The following is a 19,202-nucleotide window of genomic DNA, read 5'->3' as shown; positions in this document are numbered from 1 at the left end:
CTCCGCCAAAAGGTTTCTTTCGGTCATCAATGCGAGAGACTCGAGAATGGAGTTGAAGCACCAAGGTGGAGCAGCAACACTTCTGATTTGTTCAGGACTTCAAGTGCAGGTTGGTTTCATCTGTAAATAGGCTATTATAGTTTTGTCTTTGTTTACATAACTCCCTCACCCAGGTCCTGCCTCGAACCCTGATCTCCGGCGCTCTAACAAGGAGGCTAAAAACTGCAGCCTATTGAGGTCAGAGGAGTAAGCTAAACACCGAGTCCTAACTACACGCGCCGCGACACGCGATAAAGCGTATATTTTCCATGTTAATCAAGAGTGTTTGTCCTAACCAGCCGCGGCGGCGACGATACTATTTTAGAAACGGTTTCTATTTTTCTGCGACGTGGCGCTGGAACAACAAACACAAAGTGTGGCAGTGATAATCTCAGGTACTGTTTATGTGTTTATTTAATGCTAAAAGCATGCAATGCGACTTTGAATATCATTTAGTGCTCCCAGCTTTGTAGCCGTGAAAGCAACAATGGATAATTCACCTCAGATCTTGAAATTAAGAAATGGAAACAAAAACGTTCAAACTGTGAACAAACAAGTGTATTCTTTGACTAAGATTGTTTTTAGTAACTCAGTAGCCTATGTATTTTTAATAATGTTTAAGGTGTAATATTTAATAAGGTGTAATATTTGTTAATTTGATTAGCAGCCTACTTATCCATTTTCTTGCAAGTGCCGTCAAGAATACGCTCTACTCTAGTGCTGTGCACTTGCTGCGAGACTCCGCCCGCACGCTGTTCTGATTGGCTGTGGGTTTTGTTTGATTTTGACGCATCTGGATTTTGACGCACCATTACTATCATCACTCAAAATACTGTATGCTAAAGGACATCATTATTGTAAAGTTACAGTAATTTAGCTGACAGATATTCACATGTGGTTTTAAAATAGGTTTAGAGGGAGCGAGGGCAGACAACAACACAACCCTTGCTACACTAACCATAGTTTAACCATGGCATTTGTAGTAAAACTATGGTTATACAAATTGTAATCATGGAATTAGTAGTAAAACTATGGTTATACAAATTGAAATCAATCCGCAAAAAAAATAAAAAAAAATATATATATATAGTTTTGTTAAATCGAGAGTATTTAAGTTTAAGATCATTTTAAGATAGTCAGGAGGAATCAAATATTGAGGACAATTTCTTGTAAAATAATTTACTTTTGTATTGTTAAATGTATTTTATTGCAACACTGGTAGATAGAGGACAGCTTCGGTTTCAGTAGCGACGTGTCATACACTACGATATTTATTCTAAAATCAGCTCAAAATATCAAACATGTTCTGATATACTCCTACTAAATGGAAACATAGTCTGAAGCTAAAAAATCTGAGTGTGTGCGAAAATCCGAATGTGTAATGTGAATGTTTATTTAATATTAAGTTGTAGTTTTTTTTTATGCATTTTTAAACATTTAAGTAAAAAACATATTATTTATGTTTAGAAATGAAAAGCCTTGCCAAGAAAAACTTTGCATGTTGGTGTGACAAAGCTTTTCCTGCACTTTTAAAAAGCCTTTAAGTCTAAAGGTTATATAAGCCATAAATAATCTGGACTCACCCTTTGATGCCTGTGATGAGGAAGATGAGGTTGCCGTTTATCTTGGTGCAATTGACAAACTTCTCAATGTTGCTGGAATCTACGGTTTGAGCCGTTTGAAGACTGCCGGTACCTATACCATCACACACTGAACACCACAAATAACCCATTTACATAGTATTTACCATTTACACAACACAACTGAGAGCAAAAACAATTGAAACCTGAAGTTTACTACTAAGGTGAGGACTTTGAAAAGTGAAAACCCCTGAAAAGTGTTCTTCTCTGCAGTGTGTTGCTAACTAAAACTCGTTCTCATTAACTGAAATAAATAAAGCTGAAATAAAATAAAAGATAAAAATTTGACAAAAAAATAAATAAAAATATGTTGAAGTACTAAAACTGAAATAAAAATAAATTAAAGCTAAATAGACATTTAAAAAAAATAAAAATGGCGAAAGCACATAACAAAATTACCAAAACTTAAACTAATATTATAACCAAAATATAAAAATAAAAGCTAATTCAAACAATTAATAAATACTTAAGTATAAATAATAATAAAACAGCACTGCTTCTCTGGTTGAAATAACTAATAATAAGTTATTTTATATAGCGCCTTTCTGCAAACTCAACTCCGACTGCCCAAAATCTGCAGCATGTTTACCATATTCTTAAAAACATGTTGACATACATTTCTCTGTTGTAAATTGAGTTTGGCTTTATCATAATTCACTGAAGAGAGAGAGATATTCAAACATCAATTTCTCCCTCATTGTGAGCTCAATTATGATTAAATGTGAGTCGTATTGATATTGACCCAGTTTGTTGTCTGGGCCCATTATCACTTCTGCTTATTCTGTGGTCACCCCTCATTAATATTTTCTCTATTGAAAGAACAACACACTTTTGTTACAATCATTATAGAATTGACCAGTTATGTGTTTACTCTCTATATACTTCAAGGTTTTACATGTACAACACCTGCTTTTTAGACCATCTTAAACAAACAAGAGGCTGGTAACAAGTGCTGGTTTGGCTGATCTATGGATAGACTAGAATGTTATTTATGGTTGATCCTGATGGTTGAGACACCATAACACAAGCATCCCATCCTGATGACCAGTATTCAAAGCAACACATGCTGGTACTTTAATTTCAAAGACAGTATGAGAAGGGGGAGATGTAACCAGTGAAAGGAAACTAAATGGGAGAAAGCGGAATGATTAATTTGGCAGATGTAGGGGAAAAAAAAAAGACCAGCTTTTCAGTTAAATAGCCAATTTCTTTTTTGATCATGTTTGTTTACTCTCAAATGTGAATATGGATTGGCTCTGCTTGAAAAATATACATGAACGTTCAAAAGTTTGGGGTCAGTAAGATTTTAATATTTTTAAAAACAAAAAACAAATCAACACTCTTATTCCGCAAGGATGCATTTAATTAAAGGGATACTTCACCTCTGGAAAGATGAATGTGTATTTAAAATGGGCCATTTATGTAGAAGAAATGTGAAATTATTTTTGAATTTGGAGCTTTCTAGAATGAGAAAAGCCAGAAAATGTATTTTTGGCTTATGTGGATGAAAGACAACAACTCCTAGAATGCACTTGCTTCGCTGCCCTACGAGGCCACTCCCAAGCCACGCCTACCGGTTAGAGAGCGCAGTTTAAAACAACAAGGCTAGGCTACTAGTGAGTCTCCGTGACGATTTCGAGATGCTCAAAATGTCCGGGATTCGGCTTTTGCGTTCTACAGTCGCCATTCATTATGTTTACTGTGGCGAGCAGGACGAGGCTGAGGGGCGCGGGAGAACGGCGTGAGGCCGGTGGCGTGATTACTGAGACGCACCGGTCTCGTATCTCTCACGGAGGAGCGGGAATTTTCTTAGCAATGTTAAAACGCACATCAACCGATCACTTGTTTAGCGTTCACGTAAACACTACATTCAGATTCACCAATCAGAATGAATTCAGTTAGATTGAAATAAAAGGTGTGCATGTAAACAATGAATGGCGACTGCAGAAAGCAAAAGCCGAATCCCGGACATTTTGGACGATCTCGACGGCCGGACATGTCCGGGAAAAAGAGTATGGTAACCCCTACTACTCAGCTTTCTCCACAGAGCAAGAGCCTGTTGGCTTACCTTCCAAAAAAAGATGGCTGACACTATTTGTACATTCTGTGAGTGAGATCCCACCCTCTATGGGCGGGTTGAGAACATGCGGGACAGCCCCTACTACTAGTCTTTAGCCTCTGGCCAAAAAATCCTCCGATGACGCAAAATGAAGATTTTTGCGTCATCTGAGGATTTTTTCCAGACAAAAAATACATAAATCTCTCATCTCAGGGGGATATGAGGAAGGGAAGCACGGTAATTCGAAAATACTACAGGTTTTTTACTAATACAAACCTTAATGCTAAATCCTGAAGTATCCCTTTAATCAAAAGTGACAATCAAAAGAAATGTATAATGTTACAAAAGATTTAATTTCATATAAATGCTGTTCTTTTGAACTTTCTATTTATTAAAGAATCCTGAAAAAAAAAATGTATCACTGTTTCCACAAAAAATATGTTAAGCAGCGTAACCATTTTTTTCACTGATATTAGTAAGAAATGTTTCCTGAGCAGAAAATTCAGCATATTAGAATGGTTTCAGGCGATTTCAGATATCATAGAAAGACTGGAGAAATGATGCTGAAAATTCAGCCTTGCCATCACAGGAATAAATAAAATGTTTAAATATATTAAAATTGAAAACCATTATTTACATCGTAAAAATATTTCACACAATTTTCACCATGCTTTTGAGCATGCTTATTGTAAAGAAAAAAATCTCACTGACCCAAAGTTGCAAATGATAGTGTACTTTTTTGTTGTATTATTTGAGCTAAAGAAGCTAATGTACTATTACCTGCAGAGAAAATGGTTGCCTAGGGACATTTTTTTATATCATCATGTTCATAATGTCAACATGAGAACAACCTTTATGAATAGTACTGACCTTTCGGACAGATGTCAGTGCACGGGATACACATCTTGATGTGATTTTCCTCCACTTCCATCTTGTTGCTCGGACAGGCTCTGACACATGAGCTGTGATCCACCACAAAATTATCTGAGTTCCAGACAGCAAAATATTAGAGTATAAATGAGACTGCTGTGCAATGATAGTCTGAGGTGAAAGAAAGATAATATCTCAAAATGGAAATCGAATCAGGCCAAATCACCCATACGTTATGCACATGAAGAGTAGTTACCATGGGAAAGTGTTTGTTGGTTAAATTAGTAATGCCGTCCTCCAAGAAAGCTAACTTACGTGGGCATTTCTTCACACAGAAAGCTCCAAATGTGTATTTGGCGTTGGGATTGTGTTCGAGCTGGAAGGTTGTTGGATTGTAGACGAATGGCTGAGGACACTGTGTCACACAGGCCCCGCTGTCATTAAAGTTGGTACAAGCCTGAGAACAAAAAAACAATCACATACATATGTGTTAGATCGATAAAACATGACTATAATGAAGAGAACAGATTCATTTTCAAACTAAGTGAGCAGGCACTTGTCATTGCCTTTATTACAATTTTAAATCATGCAGAATCAGGTAAAAATAAAGGGTTGACATACAAAGCAGTCTGTGTCTTTGGGTCCGAAACAGCCTCCTGCACATTCACGGTGGCAGCAGTTACTGACGTACGGACCAAAACAGCGTCCATCACACTGCTCTGCACACACCGTCTTTGTCACTGTATGATTATGAATATAGATAGAGGAAGAATGAGAATAAATAGTTTTCTATCAAAAAAAAAAAAAATGTAATCTACATTAGATCTATCTATCTATTATATAGGCAAGTTGTAACTTAGAAGAATTATAATACAGTATATAAATAAACATGAATAGCTAACTGCTTCGAATAAAAAAGAACAAATCATTTGAACAATATTTACTCATGATTCACTTAAAATAATAATACAACTTTTTTAAATCTCAAAATAGTCAAATATCTACAATTCTCTTTGCTAATATACTGGCCATTCAAATCATATACTTTAAAGTGTCATACTTGAGAAAAGGCACGCACACACTACAAGATAACCGGGCCGGGTTTGGGTCAAATTCTTCCCTTCTGGCAATCCTAGGTAAAGTGCCGATTATCTTGATGGTTCTACAGATTATTTTATCAGATTTTCCTGTGGTGTGATGTGTGTTAAGAGTGAGTGAATCATTGAAAAAACGCACCGGGGTTGCACCGATCTTAAATTGTAAATATCCAACATGTTGAATATATTTACGATCCAAAATCCATTTGAGTGGGCGTGAGAAAAATCCATTCTTTGTTTTACTTTTTTATGCATTTGGCAGACGCTTTTATCCAAAGCGACTTAAATTGCATTTCAAGGTACACATTTACATTCTTATCAGTTATTGCTTTCCCTGGGAATCGAAACCCATGACCTAGGCGTTGCAAGCGCCAACACTCTACTGTTTTACTTGTTTTTTACTTGACTCTACTTGTTTGTGAATGGAAGTGGGTGTTGTGCTGTCTTGTTCACATCACAGCCCTCCACACACTATAGGGTGAACAAAGAACTGTTTAATCTATTATTATAAAAAAAATTTTTATCATCATGTTTTTGGTCTCTTACATTTTGAAAATCTGATAAGATTTTAAAAAATCTTTTACTGGAGGCCAGCCTTTAGTTGGTTGGTTTATATTCACACTAATGCACTCTTAAGTACTCTTCACGACAGCTGAATTAGTTAAGTGAGGTAGTGTGCAAAACCAAAACAGACATTGTCAAATAACAAGTTTGTCACTCTGTCTTATTAGACATCAAACTCCATGACTTTAAATACTTCACGGCGTCTGCAGCAGTCTGAAATGTCTGGTGCTGTTAAAGTGCATCACTCTGACACCCAGAAGAGAATATGATCACTGTCTTTCTCTGTCCTTCTTTTTGTCACTCTTGTATTAAGCTCTAATTACCACCCACACTATGAGCTGTATCACCAGCAGCTTCCAGACAGAGGAGATACCCTGATAACCCTCCAACCTATTGATTATCACAGCTACCGGCCCAGAGGCTCAAACTGACAATACCAGACGGCAGACTTTTGCCTTTTATTAGAAATGGTGTCAGAAATGAAAATTCATAACTTCAGAACCATGTTGAAAAACAAAGAAAAATAAAGAAAAAAAAAAAAACTCTGATTACATATGAGACAGGAAGCACATACTGTAGCCGCAAACAAACAAATGGAAAAATCTGTCTGGAAACAACAGTCAATTAAATAAATATCTAGCATTCAAAAGTGCTTCTTAATGCTCAAAATATTAATAATGATACTTTGATCAATCATTTCCAGAGGAATGTGTGAGTTCTCAATTGTTTGTACTCTAGACAGGTCATCTGTAAATCAACTTCAATTTCACTCTGTTTGTCACACAAACTTCAATTTCACTCTGTTTGTCACACAAACTTCAATTTCACTCTGTTTGTCACACAAAGCTAGTATTGGCTTTTATAAATAAATAAAAAGTATTTATAATGCATGCAGTCATGAAGACTTGTTATGGTAATTGTATGATATGTTTACAGCTATGCTTACTTGCCAATTTGTTTGTCTATAAGGAACAATCAGGGATGAAGCAAGTATCGGCTTTTATATAAAAAAATAGAAAAAGTATTTATAATGCATGCAAGTCATGAAGACTTATTATGGTAATTGTATGATATGTTTACAGCTATGCTTACTTACCAATTTGTTTGTCTATAAGGAACAATCAGGGATGAAGCAAGTATTGGCTTTTATATATATATAAAAAAAAGTATGTATAATGCATGCAGTCATGAAGACTTATTATGGTAATTGTACGATATGTTTACTGCTATGCTTATTTACCCATTTGTTTGTCTATAAGGAACAATCAGGGATGAAGTAAAAAAAAAAAAAAATATATATATATATATTCTGATGGTTTTTTTTTGGTTTTTTACAGCAGCAAAATCGACTTAAAATACTCTATCATTTATGATCATACAGATACATCATTCGAAACGGTAAAGGGTCTACTTGTAAACGTGCATGTTGCTGACATATTATTGTAGCCCAGTTTGTGCTCAATACAGTGTAATCAGACTTCAGCCATTTATACGCAACTTCAACTAGCTCAAATGTCAGGGCATGTCAAAACTTCTCAAAACCCCAGAGAGTTAAATGGCAATTTCAATTCTTAAAAGTGCTAAATAGTCATTAAAGGAGTCATAACCTAGTATTACCTTGGATACCCACGCTCTATTATAGTCTTTCAGGCCCTTCTAAAAAAGAAAAGTGGAAAAAAATAAACACAGAGCTCCTCTGACCCTTATTTCTGAAGGCATTATTGTCTCGCGAGATCTGATGCGATATTTTGGCTGTCGTGGACGGTCATTTTAATAATGCAAATGAGGGGCGCGTTGATTGGTGGCAGGAAGGAGGGGGGTTGACACCGCAGGTAACTTCAGCATATCATTCCAAAATGACATCATGGCGCAAATTGTGAATGAACCCGACCTGGCCGCGACCTACGGAATTCAACCGTATATGCACGAGCCAGACTCTGAACCTGAGCTGGAAAGGGAAGATGTAGAGTCGATGGAAGGACGTCTACATCAAGATGTCTCTGAATGGTAAAGACAATCATTTTGACTGAGACATACATTATAACTTTTATTTAATGTAGATTACATTAACGAAGATGTAGTCTACTTTTTTTTATCAGCTTACAGTGGTTATTGAGATCAACGTTTGCTATCATGTGGTGTTTTTGCCTTGTTTCACGTTGTGGTTTTTTAGACATTCAAATTTGTGAACGATTCCGGCGTAAAATGATTAGCACAGACACCTAACGTTAAGCCAGTGGGAAGGGTTGTAGGAACCGCGTCATTAAAAATGAATTTAATCCACTGGTCGCTGACAGCTTGGTCTGTTCTTGGGAGAGAAAACACATTTAAGTTACATGTTGATTCTGGCAGTCAACAACAGAGCAACTCACGTGTGCACTACGTTTCTGCATCTTTCGCGACTGAATATGAGGGGGAGAGGGGCAGGGCGGGCTTCCTGCAGCATAGGTCTGCGGTGTCCATATATGGTATATCCTGCCCCGTCTTGACGTCAAGTCGGGGCAGAAATTTAAATCTCGTATTTGAGTGTGCGTGCACGTGGGCTGGTTTACGAACCCAGGGGTAAACAAAAGCTTCACTTTTAAATATCGGCTTCCCGGCCAGTGTATAATCGTTAGGCAATCATAACATACATTGATTCTCGTGGAAAAGTGAAAATTACAGGTCATGACTCCTTTAAAGTGTGGAAGAGACAATGCGGCTGTGGTATATTGTGGACGTAGCTAGGATGGATAAAAACTCACAGCTTTGGCACTGGTCTTCCTGGTGACCCCAGCAACGTCCATTACAAGATCTGTGACACCGTCTGCCTGCGGAAATAACCCACAATAATCACACATGACCTTTTGTGTTCCGTATAAAACTAATCGTTCAGATGTATCAACAAAGATCATTTATAAATAGTTCCGACACTAGATTTGAAATTGAATTGTATTTGTCTGAACCAGTAACATGTATACCACATCTTGTATTTTACTGGTATTAAATGTATTCAATCATCCGTAGAATTGTACTACTGATTGCTGTTATTATTTTCTGCACAGACTAGTTCCCTATTGTAGATGTTATAGTTTTCGAATTGAGTTTGAAAGACCTGATTAATATTCATGGAATAAATTATTGGAAAATTAACTGTTACAATTACAATGTGTAGAAGAGGGTAAAAACAGAAAGGCCACCTGCTCCATCTTCAGGGTTTTCATACTAATAACATTTTATTTTTTAATAATAAAAATTATAACAGCAATAATAAAAAATATAATAATAATAAAAATTGTTAGGCATAAAAAGCCATGAATTTAATCTTATGTTTTGATGATATGAACATTATTGTTTTAAAATAACAGAATGGCTATTAAACTTTGTCAAGTCTTCATGAGGAACTTACATGTGTTGCCACTGTTGTTGGAAGGAACCACCAGAAGTTCAGAACGCGGGTTCTTGATGATGTCATTCCAGTGGATGGTGTCAGCATGGCACAAGAACTTGTTCTGATCCACATACACGCCCCCATTCAGGATTTCTGGAACAACATTTTAGAATATAAGCTTATCATAATAAGAATATTAGCTGAAGGAGCTGAAAAAGTACTTGGATTATTACATTATTATTTGAGTTCTTTTGTGAAATATTATGGTTGAAAAGTGTGCTTGTGCTATTTTTCTTCAACATAAATGGCACTTGGTTTTATATTATTATCTATAAACAATTACATTTTATATATATATATATATATATATATATATATATATATATATATAATATATATATATATATATATATATATATATATATATATATATACACACACACACACACACACACACACACACACACACACACACACACACACACACACACACACTGTTTAAAGGGTTAGTTCACCCAAAAATGAAAATGATGTCATTAATGACTCACCCTCATGTCGTTCCAAGCCCGTAAGACATCTGTTCATCTTCAGAACACAGTTTAAGATATTTTAGATTTAGTCTGAGAGCTTTCTGTCCCTCCATTGAAAATATATGTACGGTATACTATCCATGTCCAGAAAGGTAATAAAGACATCATCAAAGTATAGTCCATGTGACATCAGTGGTGTCAGTTAGAAGTTTTTGAAGCATCGAAAATACTTTTTGTGCGCAAAAAAACAAAAAACCCGACTTTATTCCACTATTCATTTCCTTCTCTCTGGGCCTCGAGTTAGTTCACATAGTGTAACAGCGTAGCACTTCTGTGTTGTACGTCACACGTAAGCTCACTATTGGCCGACGCTGGTCATGTGTGTGATGCGTGTGACGTACAACCCAGAAACGCTGCGCAGTTACACTACGTGAACTAACTTGAGGCCCAGAGAGAAGGAAATGAATAGTGGAATAAAGTCGGGTTTTTTGTGTGTTTTTTTGCACACAAAAAGTATTTTCGATGCTTCAAAAACTTATACCGTATACGTTTTCAATGGAGGGACAGAAAGCTCTCGGACTAAATCTAAAATATCTTAAACTGTGTTCCGAAGATGAACGGAGGTCTTACGGGCTTTGAACGACATGAGGGTGAGTCATTAATGACATAATTTTCATTTTTGGGTGAACTAACCCTTTAACTAGTTTTTGGGTCTCACAGCAGTAAGATAACCAAGAAATTAATAACATAAACCACTGTTTACATTTGTCAACTAAAACTACTAAAAATAATTTTCTTTAAAATAATTTAAATAAAATATAAATATTAGATGAAAAACCTAAACTAAATCGTAGTTTTTTTAATTATTTACGTACTAAAATTACTAAAACTAAAATGAAATAAAGCTAAATATAAGCATTGAACTATTGAAATATTGAATCGAAATGACAAAAACACATAACAAAATTACTTAAACTGAAAATTTTAAATATTAAAAAAAACATTCAAAATATTGATAATACAGTAATTATAATAATAATTCATTACATTTATATAGCGCTTTTCTCGGCACTCAAAGCGCTTTACATAGAAGGGGGAATCTCCTCAACCACCACCAATGTGCAGCATCCACTTGGATGATGCGACGGCAGCCATATTGTGCCAGAACGCCCACCACACACCAGCTTACTGGTGGAGAGGAGACAGTGATGAAGCCAATCAGTATATGGGGATGCTTAGGAGGCCATGATCGACAGAGGCCAAGGGGCAAATTTGGCCAGGATGCCGGGGTTACACCCCTACTCTTTCGAAAGACATCCTGGGATTTTTAATGACCACAGAGAGTCAGGACCTCGGTTTTACGTCTCATCCGAAGGACGGTGCTCTTTGACAGTATAGTGTCCCATCACTATACTGGGGCGTTAGGACCCACACAGACCACAGGATGAGCGCCCCCTGCTGGCCTCACTAACACCTCTTCCAGCAGCAACCTGTTTTTCTCAGGAGGTCTCCCATCCAGGTACTAACCAGGCTCAGCCCTGCTTAGCTTCAGTGGGCAACCAGTCTTGGGCAACAGGGTGACATGGCTGCTGACTACAGTATAATAGTATATAAACTAGTTTATAAAATAACACTGATACAAAGGACCATATTTCCATCATGCTGTACTCCACTACATCCCTAAGCTGACAGAGCAATTCACACTGATACTGTCTGTGCGTGTCGTTCATTGATTTCAGATTTTCTCTACACAGCAGCATACACTCATAATCTCAAAAGTTTCTGTTATCCTGGTAAGTATCTATATCAGGGTTCCCTGCACCATTTAGCTGGTTGGAAAGTGTCACGCTGGTTGTGATGAGCATGTGAGTATGACATGCAGAGATAAGCGTCCAGACAGTTCAATTTATCAGTCTCATGCTCAGTGTGCATATACAATAATTAATAAAAATCTTTTTTTGGCATCTCATGTTGACGTCCTCTACCATAAACGCCTTCAGCCTTTATCAAGATCAGCCTGTGGTCCATGACTGTCTCTCTGGTTCCAGGCTCCATTCTGAGAGTGTGAAAAGGTGTGTCAGACACCTTGCACGGTTGGCTGATTGTATTGTACTGTGCTATACAAACACAATGAATGAGTCTGGATGAGTACCAAGTCTGATTTCTTTCCAAACACACACACTAGCGGGTTTCTAAGATATTCTATTTGGCTTGGGATCCTTTTTCAGTCTAAGGTAATATTTTGTTGTTGTTTAATTGTTTTGTTTTTAGTCATTTTGTGGTCTGCCAGTTAAAAAAAAAAAAAAAAATCATAATGCTGATATCAATTTATTAGTAATATTTTATGTTTATTTACCTTCAAATTCAGTGTAGTGACACTTAAACTACCAGAAATACATTATTAGCTTCCATACTGGCTTCCTCATAACCAGACCAACATCTCTTAGTCCATACAAACTGAAGCAGGGTTTATGTGCATTAACATTTTCCCTGCTATTGACGGAATTTTCCGGCTTTCCGTGTTTCCACTGTCACTGTGTCCGAAATCGTATACTTCCCTACTATATACCATGCAAAAAACAGTATGCCAAAATAGTAGTATGTCCAAAAACGTAGGCGAAAAACAGTAGGCAAAAAGTCCCTGGATGGCCTACTACTTCCACTGAGATTCTGAAGTGTGCAATCAATGGACACATTACTATCCCATGAGGCCTTGGGAGAGGATTTATGCATGACAGTGAAGTGATGCAACTGACGCTGGTATACACTACCAGTCAAAAGTTTTAGATCGGTGCGATTTTTTTATGTTTTTAAAAGAATTATCTTCTGCTCACCAAGGCTGCATTTATTTGATTAAAAATACAAACAAAAACAGTAATATTGTGAAATATTATTACAATTTAAAACAGCTATTTTCTATGTAAATATACAGTAAAGTGTAATTTATTCCTGTGATCAAAGCTGAATTTTCAGCATCATTACTCCAGTCTTCAGTGTCACATGATCCTTCAGAAATCATTCTAATATGCTGATTTGATGCTCAAGAAACATTTATGATTATTATCAATGTTGAAAACATTATTTTTTTTTTTTTTACATTTTGATTTCATGATGCCATGATGAATAGAAAGTTCAAAAGAACAGCATTTATCTGAAATGGAAAGCTTAAACACTACCGTTCAAAGGTTTGGGGTCAGTAAGAATTTTAATTTTATTTTTGGGGGAAAGAAATAAAATAAATCAATACTTTTATTAATCAAGGATGAGTTAAACTGATCAAAAGTTACAGTAAAGACATTTATAATGTTAGAAAATATTCTATTTTAAATGAATGCTGTTCTTTTGAACTTTATATTCATCAAATAATTTAGAAAAAAAAATTGTACACAACTGTTTTCAACATTGATAATAATAATCAGCATATTAGAATGATTTCTGAAGGATCATGTGACACTGAAGACTGGAGTAATGATGCTGAAAATTCAGCTTTGTTCACAGGAATAAATTACATTTTAAAATATATTAAAATAGAAAACAGTCATTTTAAATTGTCATAATATTTCACAATATTACAGTTTTTTTTATATATATTTTTTTTATAAAACAAACAGAAAATAATCCAATAGATTTACAGTGAAAGAGCGACTCAAGACATGTAATCTAGAGACCATACTTTAGTAATTACGAATTACATTAATTCCAACATGGCGTGAACACACCTTTAGTGGTGAGTTTTGCACACGCACAACTTAAAATTTCTTTAAAAATGAATAACAAATATATACTACATTCTTTTTTATTATAAAATTCTGTAGAATTACAGTTAGAATTTACCAATTTACTCACTTTTGTGTTATTTACTGACCCCAGTGTTTATTCATAAAATATGTACAGTGTAAGCTTAGCTTTTTTTGTAGATTGCATATGATTATGAATAATAAATCGAGTTGACCCCCCCCACCCACCTACCTACCTACCTACCTACCTACCTACCTTTCCAGTTAATGTAACAGATACTATCCTTCTTAGCCTAAAAGAGCTGAAATTTGTCACTACATAAAACTCTAAAAGAAATCCCAGTGTTTTCCATTAGTTTCTTTGACAGCAGTGGAGAGATTGTTTTGCATGACAAATGTGAGCGTATCTGAGAGCGCAGACTGTGTGGAGGAGGGCCTCCTCATGGATATCCGTAATTGTGTTGAAGCCTTCTGATTAAATTTCAGCCATCTTAAATGTTATTGCTTCACAGTGAATCAGTGTGACAAATGTGATGCATTGTCCCGATAACTGAAATAATATGCAAGGAAAAAATAAAAATAACAGCTGTTAAAACTTTATAAAATATTGCTTTGCTTTGTTTTTGTTGTGTTTTCGACTGACAGCTCAGGATCTCCCAGAGTTAAAAAACTGCAAATAAATCATAGGCCATAAATCAAAAGATACGACATGTGGAGTTCATTATGGAAAATCGATCTATGTATGTAAAATATCTCTCTCTCTCTCTCTCTCTCTCTCTCTCTCTCTCTCTCTCTCTCTCTCTCTCTCTCTCTCTCTCTCTCAACTATATATACACACATATATATATATATATATATATATATATATATATATATATTAAAATTGTTTCAGATGGTAATAATAGTACTTAGAAATACTGTTCAAAATAGCAATTTTCATTTCATTTTTCATTCATTTTAAAATGTAATTTATTTCTGATGGCAAAGCTGAATTTTCAGCATCATTACTCCAGTCTTCAGCTTCACTTAATCCTTCAGAAATCATTCTAATATGATGATTTGCTACTCAAGAAACATTTTGTTCAAAGCAACCAAACAGTGGAATGGATCGCACTAGGGGCCTCAAGATTAAAAAGTATTTAAAAAGTGTTTAAATTAATAAATTATTAAATTAATAAATAGGTTATTTTAAAATATTAATAATAATTGAACTCTTAATTAGGTTATTTAATATATATTATAGAAAATATTTCATATAATACAAAAATAATTTGAGTTCTTTATTTTTCCCTTTCAATAACTTGTTTTGATTGAAGAACATAGTTACTGAAACTTCTGAAATCACAAAAGGAATCATGGTTAATTACATACTATACAATGATGTAATATATCAAAGCCTCAGTTTCTATCAATTATAAAAAAAATTAAAAAAAGTTTGATAGCAGCTTTGTCATAATTACAGCAGAAATACTGTAAATAGTCTATATCAGGGAGCCTTCGAATATTGTCTTGTACAACTAGGTGCCTTTGAGTCAAACACATTAGCCGCTTTTCCACCATCGGGCCAAACCGTTCTCGTTGCTTAACTGTACCATTCCCTGCCGATCCGGCCCAGCCAGTACGGATATGGTTTTCATTTTCCATGTGGGGCTGATAACGGCCACTCTTTGGAATGTGATACAAATGCGTCAATATAGCTACCGCATTATGGAGGATGATCAGATATTTATTTAAATTTTATTATCAACTTGTGTTTATGTTCCTCAAATAGCACGGCTGGCCATGCAACTACAGAGAAACTGGTAGCCAGGCAACAGACAAGTGACCAATCCTGAGTGGCGACGTCACTACACGCATTCTACCAGCACCGTTCTGGGGGGTGTTTCCCAAAGCCAACTATGCTCGCAAGTTCCGTCGTTCCCAATAGAGTTCAATGGAAATAGCGCTTAGCCAAACGAATGCCAACAAAGAATGGTTTGTAATCATGCTGTGCCAAACCAAACTCAAATGCAAATATAACATGAACCGTTCCTTACCCTCCTTAGAACCATTCGGCCCGATGGTGGGAAAGCGGCTATTGAGAATCGCTGCTTTAGAGGGCTTGACTGACTTGCCAATATCATCGAGTCACTTTGCAACTCCTTATTACATTTCCCTAACATCCACAGAGCCTGAAATGGTTGCTGAAGAAAACACGTCCCTATTAAAATGAGAGATGTGCGGAGTCACACTATTTATATAAAATAAATGCTAATGAAATTTCCAGTTCCATCTTGCTGTCGCTTAGTGCCACTTCCACTAATATCCTCTTCAGACTAGCATCATGATCCACGGTCCTCCATCGCCCCAGCCCTCCACCCGTCCACATTCACGAAGCGTCTCATTATTCAGACACACAGGGAGGGGAGTTTGGCTTGTGGAGATAGCAGAGCGTCCCAGAAATCACACCCAACAGCAGGGTCTCAGGAGGGCAGGCTGGGAGGGTTGGTGGAGCGTTGATACGACTGCCATCTCGCAGACCATTCTGAAAGACCAAGCTCGCAGGTGCACCTTACATTTCTCACCTATTCCTTTCATGTTTGGTGAAAGGTGGATTTTTTCTACCTGCAGGTACCTTTGAAGTCAGGTCCATAGAAAAAAGATCAACTGAAATACTAACATTACAGCTTTCCAGCGAACTGTATACTGATAATGAATGCGGGACATGAGGCGGCTTGCTTTATCCATTACACTACAAAGAGTTTGATAGAATGAATGCCATCTCGATTACGGAGACCCTGAAGAGTTCAAAGCAAACTGACTTACACTTACAATGCAGGGATTTAGTCTCACAGTATCCAATAAGTAATTTCTCAATGTCAAACCACTAGCACACAAACCCCTTTGGTAAAACTAACTGGCAACCTCTTGGAATATGCAATTAGCTCTTGTCACAGTAGATTACATTACATTAGGAACCACTGCAATATGCAAATATTTTTCCACAACTGCACTAGGTTGTGGCATTTTTGCATATAATCTTAGGCCACAAAAAGGGTTTTGTTTAGACCAGTCATAGTCCTCACTACAAAGTAATTCCAAATCTAGTGTAGAGTCACAACAATCTTTTTATTTATTTATTTTTCTGAATGAAATTAATATTTTTATTTGGCAAGGATGCATTAAATTGGTCTAAATTGACAGTAAAGACATTTATAATGTCAAAAACTTTTTCTGTTTCAAAATATATACTGTGCTTTCTATTATTTTATCTTCATTTCTATTCAACAAAGCTATTCACAAGCAAATATTGCTTGAGCAGAAAACTGAAACTGAAATACGTGAACTGAAATACAGATTATATACTGTATTCCGTTTCTGTTGTCTTTTCTGAGTTACTGAAGAAAGAGAAAATTCTTACATTGTATTAAACTGACCAAATGGATTTCGTCCAATGTGTTCTAGACATATAGACTAAACAAGAAGCATTAAATGTAGGATAACTTAAATAATTCAAGTGAACTTAAACCATTAATTCAAGTCAAACTAAAACCATTCAAGTTAAACTAAAACCATTCATTCAAGTTAAATGAACACCATTGGTTGTAGTTGGTTTTACATGGTTGATTTTACTGGGTTTTATTTGTTCCTGTTTTGTTAAGATTACTTATTTTAATCACATGGAACCATCATGTTCAGTCAAAGAGCTATTTTTTTTAGTGTACACACACTTCTTGTGGCTTTCTATTTTACTTGTTAAGGGTCTCAAATGTGTATGTGTATCTGAGATGCAAAACTTGCAAGCTTAGGGGCCATTTACATGACACCGTTTTCAATAAAAAAATTGGCCATTCGTTTACATGACAATGGGGTTTTGGGGGCCTGAAAACGCAAACTTTTGAGAACGGGTTTCAAAATTAAAGTTCTTGAAAATGACAAAACTAAACTACAAAATGTTGCAAATACCCAAACAACCCCTCAAAAAAATTACAATTTCTCACAATTGCATCTTCCCTTGACAAACACACTCAACTGCTGATGCCAAAAAGGCTTAATAATAACAGACCTCCGATTTTTTCATAAACTTCACCAATTATGTTTGACATTAAATGCTCTGACTGCACCCCACAGGGACGATGAGCTAAATAGTTAATGGTGGAACTTTGCGCTGATTATAACAGGAACAAGGAAGGTCGCTGAGAGAAGGAACACCCACAACGCAATTTGCCACCAGAATTGAGTGAGGAGATCTCTTTATATCCCCACTGCAGGAAGTCCTCGGAGAGCTGTTTTAATCACATTCAGCTGCAATGAACGGGCTTTGTTTTTTGGGAGATTCAGAGGCAAACCAATTATTACCCACAAAGAGCTCTTCCTGTCCCCACTTTGTTCTTGACTGATGGTTGGAAAAACAGAATTTGCAGACATAATTTCATATTCAAGAAGTAATGCTATTACAATAAGCTTTGGAAATAAAATCAAAGTACTTATAACTATCATTCTTAAGGATAAGAGGTGACAGCTTTAAAAAGATAATCTACATTTGCACCTTATTTCGGATTGGCACAGTATAGCTACGGCAAGACAGCAGCTGGGGACCAAAATAAAGGCAATTGGTTTTAGATTTTCTGCTTTAAAAGAAAACAATGTGGTGTAGCAAAAGCAGCGATTAACGGGGTTTAAGCAGTTTAAGGCATTTATTGCATCTATGCTGTTGGAGTCTAGGCTGACCACAAATTGAATAAAGCTACAATGCTGAACACAGTGAAATGTATGGCTGACACCATAACACATCCACGTTAGAGAATACGTAAACACACATCTTTTGTTGTAGATATAGATATTTTAAATAAATGACAGGTTAAAAAAAAAGGCTTACTTCAAGGCTCCACTTTGTAATATTATTTTCATGTTTCACTGTACTCATAAGGTGATATAACTGCAAAAACTGATAGCTCAAGTACAAATGAATTAATGAACAAATGTGATTGTCAGAGTTAGTGATTTTATGTCTTAATTTGAATCCAAAATCAAAGCCATATGTGTCTTGAGCCAAGGATTCCTATTATACAAGACACTTTAGACTGTGACAAACGGTTTAGTTATGAGCCATCTCGCTGTTTTGTTTGTTTGTTGTTTGTTTGTTTGTTTGTTTTTTGAACACTGTAGCGCCCCCTATTGGGCAGTCGGCACCATACCTTGTCAATGTCTCCCTATATTGAGACCAACCATCTGGCCAGGTTTCATGTCACTAGGCATTGTTTGGTCTGCACAATCATCTTTGTGGCAGAATGCCTTTGGCAAGCACCACTAATAA

General features: G+C 36.0%; 1 protein-coding gene across 2 annotated transcripts in view; it reads right to left on the bottom strand.

The window, feature by feature from the left end:
* Positions 1-19,202, bottom strand: part of erbb4a (erb-b2 receptor tyrosine kinase 4a) — a 183,530-nt gene that overhangs the window by 42,335 nt on the left and 121,993 nt on the right. For both annotated transcript variants that reach the window (XM_082163753.1, XM_082163754.1), the window contains exons 4-9: positions 9,658-9,792; positions 9,014-9,079; positions 5,230-5,348; positions 4,924-5,065; positions 4,609-4,722; positions 1,623-1,749 (exon numbers count right to left, since the gene is read on the bottom strand). In XM_082163753.1, coding sequence (XP_082019879.1) covers positions 1,623-1,749; positions 4,609-4,722; positions 4,924-5,065; positions 5,230-5,348; positions 9,014-9,079; positions 9,658-9,792 — 703 coding nt within the window. The remainder of the gene's footprint in view (positions 1-1,622; positions 1,750-4,608; positions 4,723-4,923; positions 5,066-5,229; positions 5,349-9,013; positions 9,080-9,657; positions 9,793-19,202) is intronic.

This window comes from Leuciscus leuciscus, assembly GCF_965113295.1.
Source record: "Leuciscus leuciscus genome assembly, chromosome: 3".
Lineage (NCBI taxonomy): Eukaryota > Metazoa > Chordata > Actinopteri > Cypriniformes > Leuciscidae > Leuciscus > Leuciscus leuciscus.
This window is presented reverse-complemented; position numbering and strand designations above follow the sequence as displayed.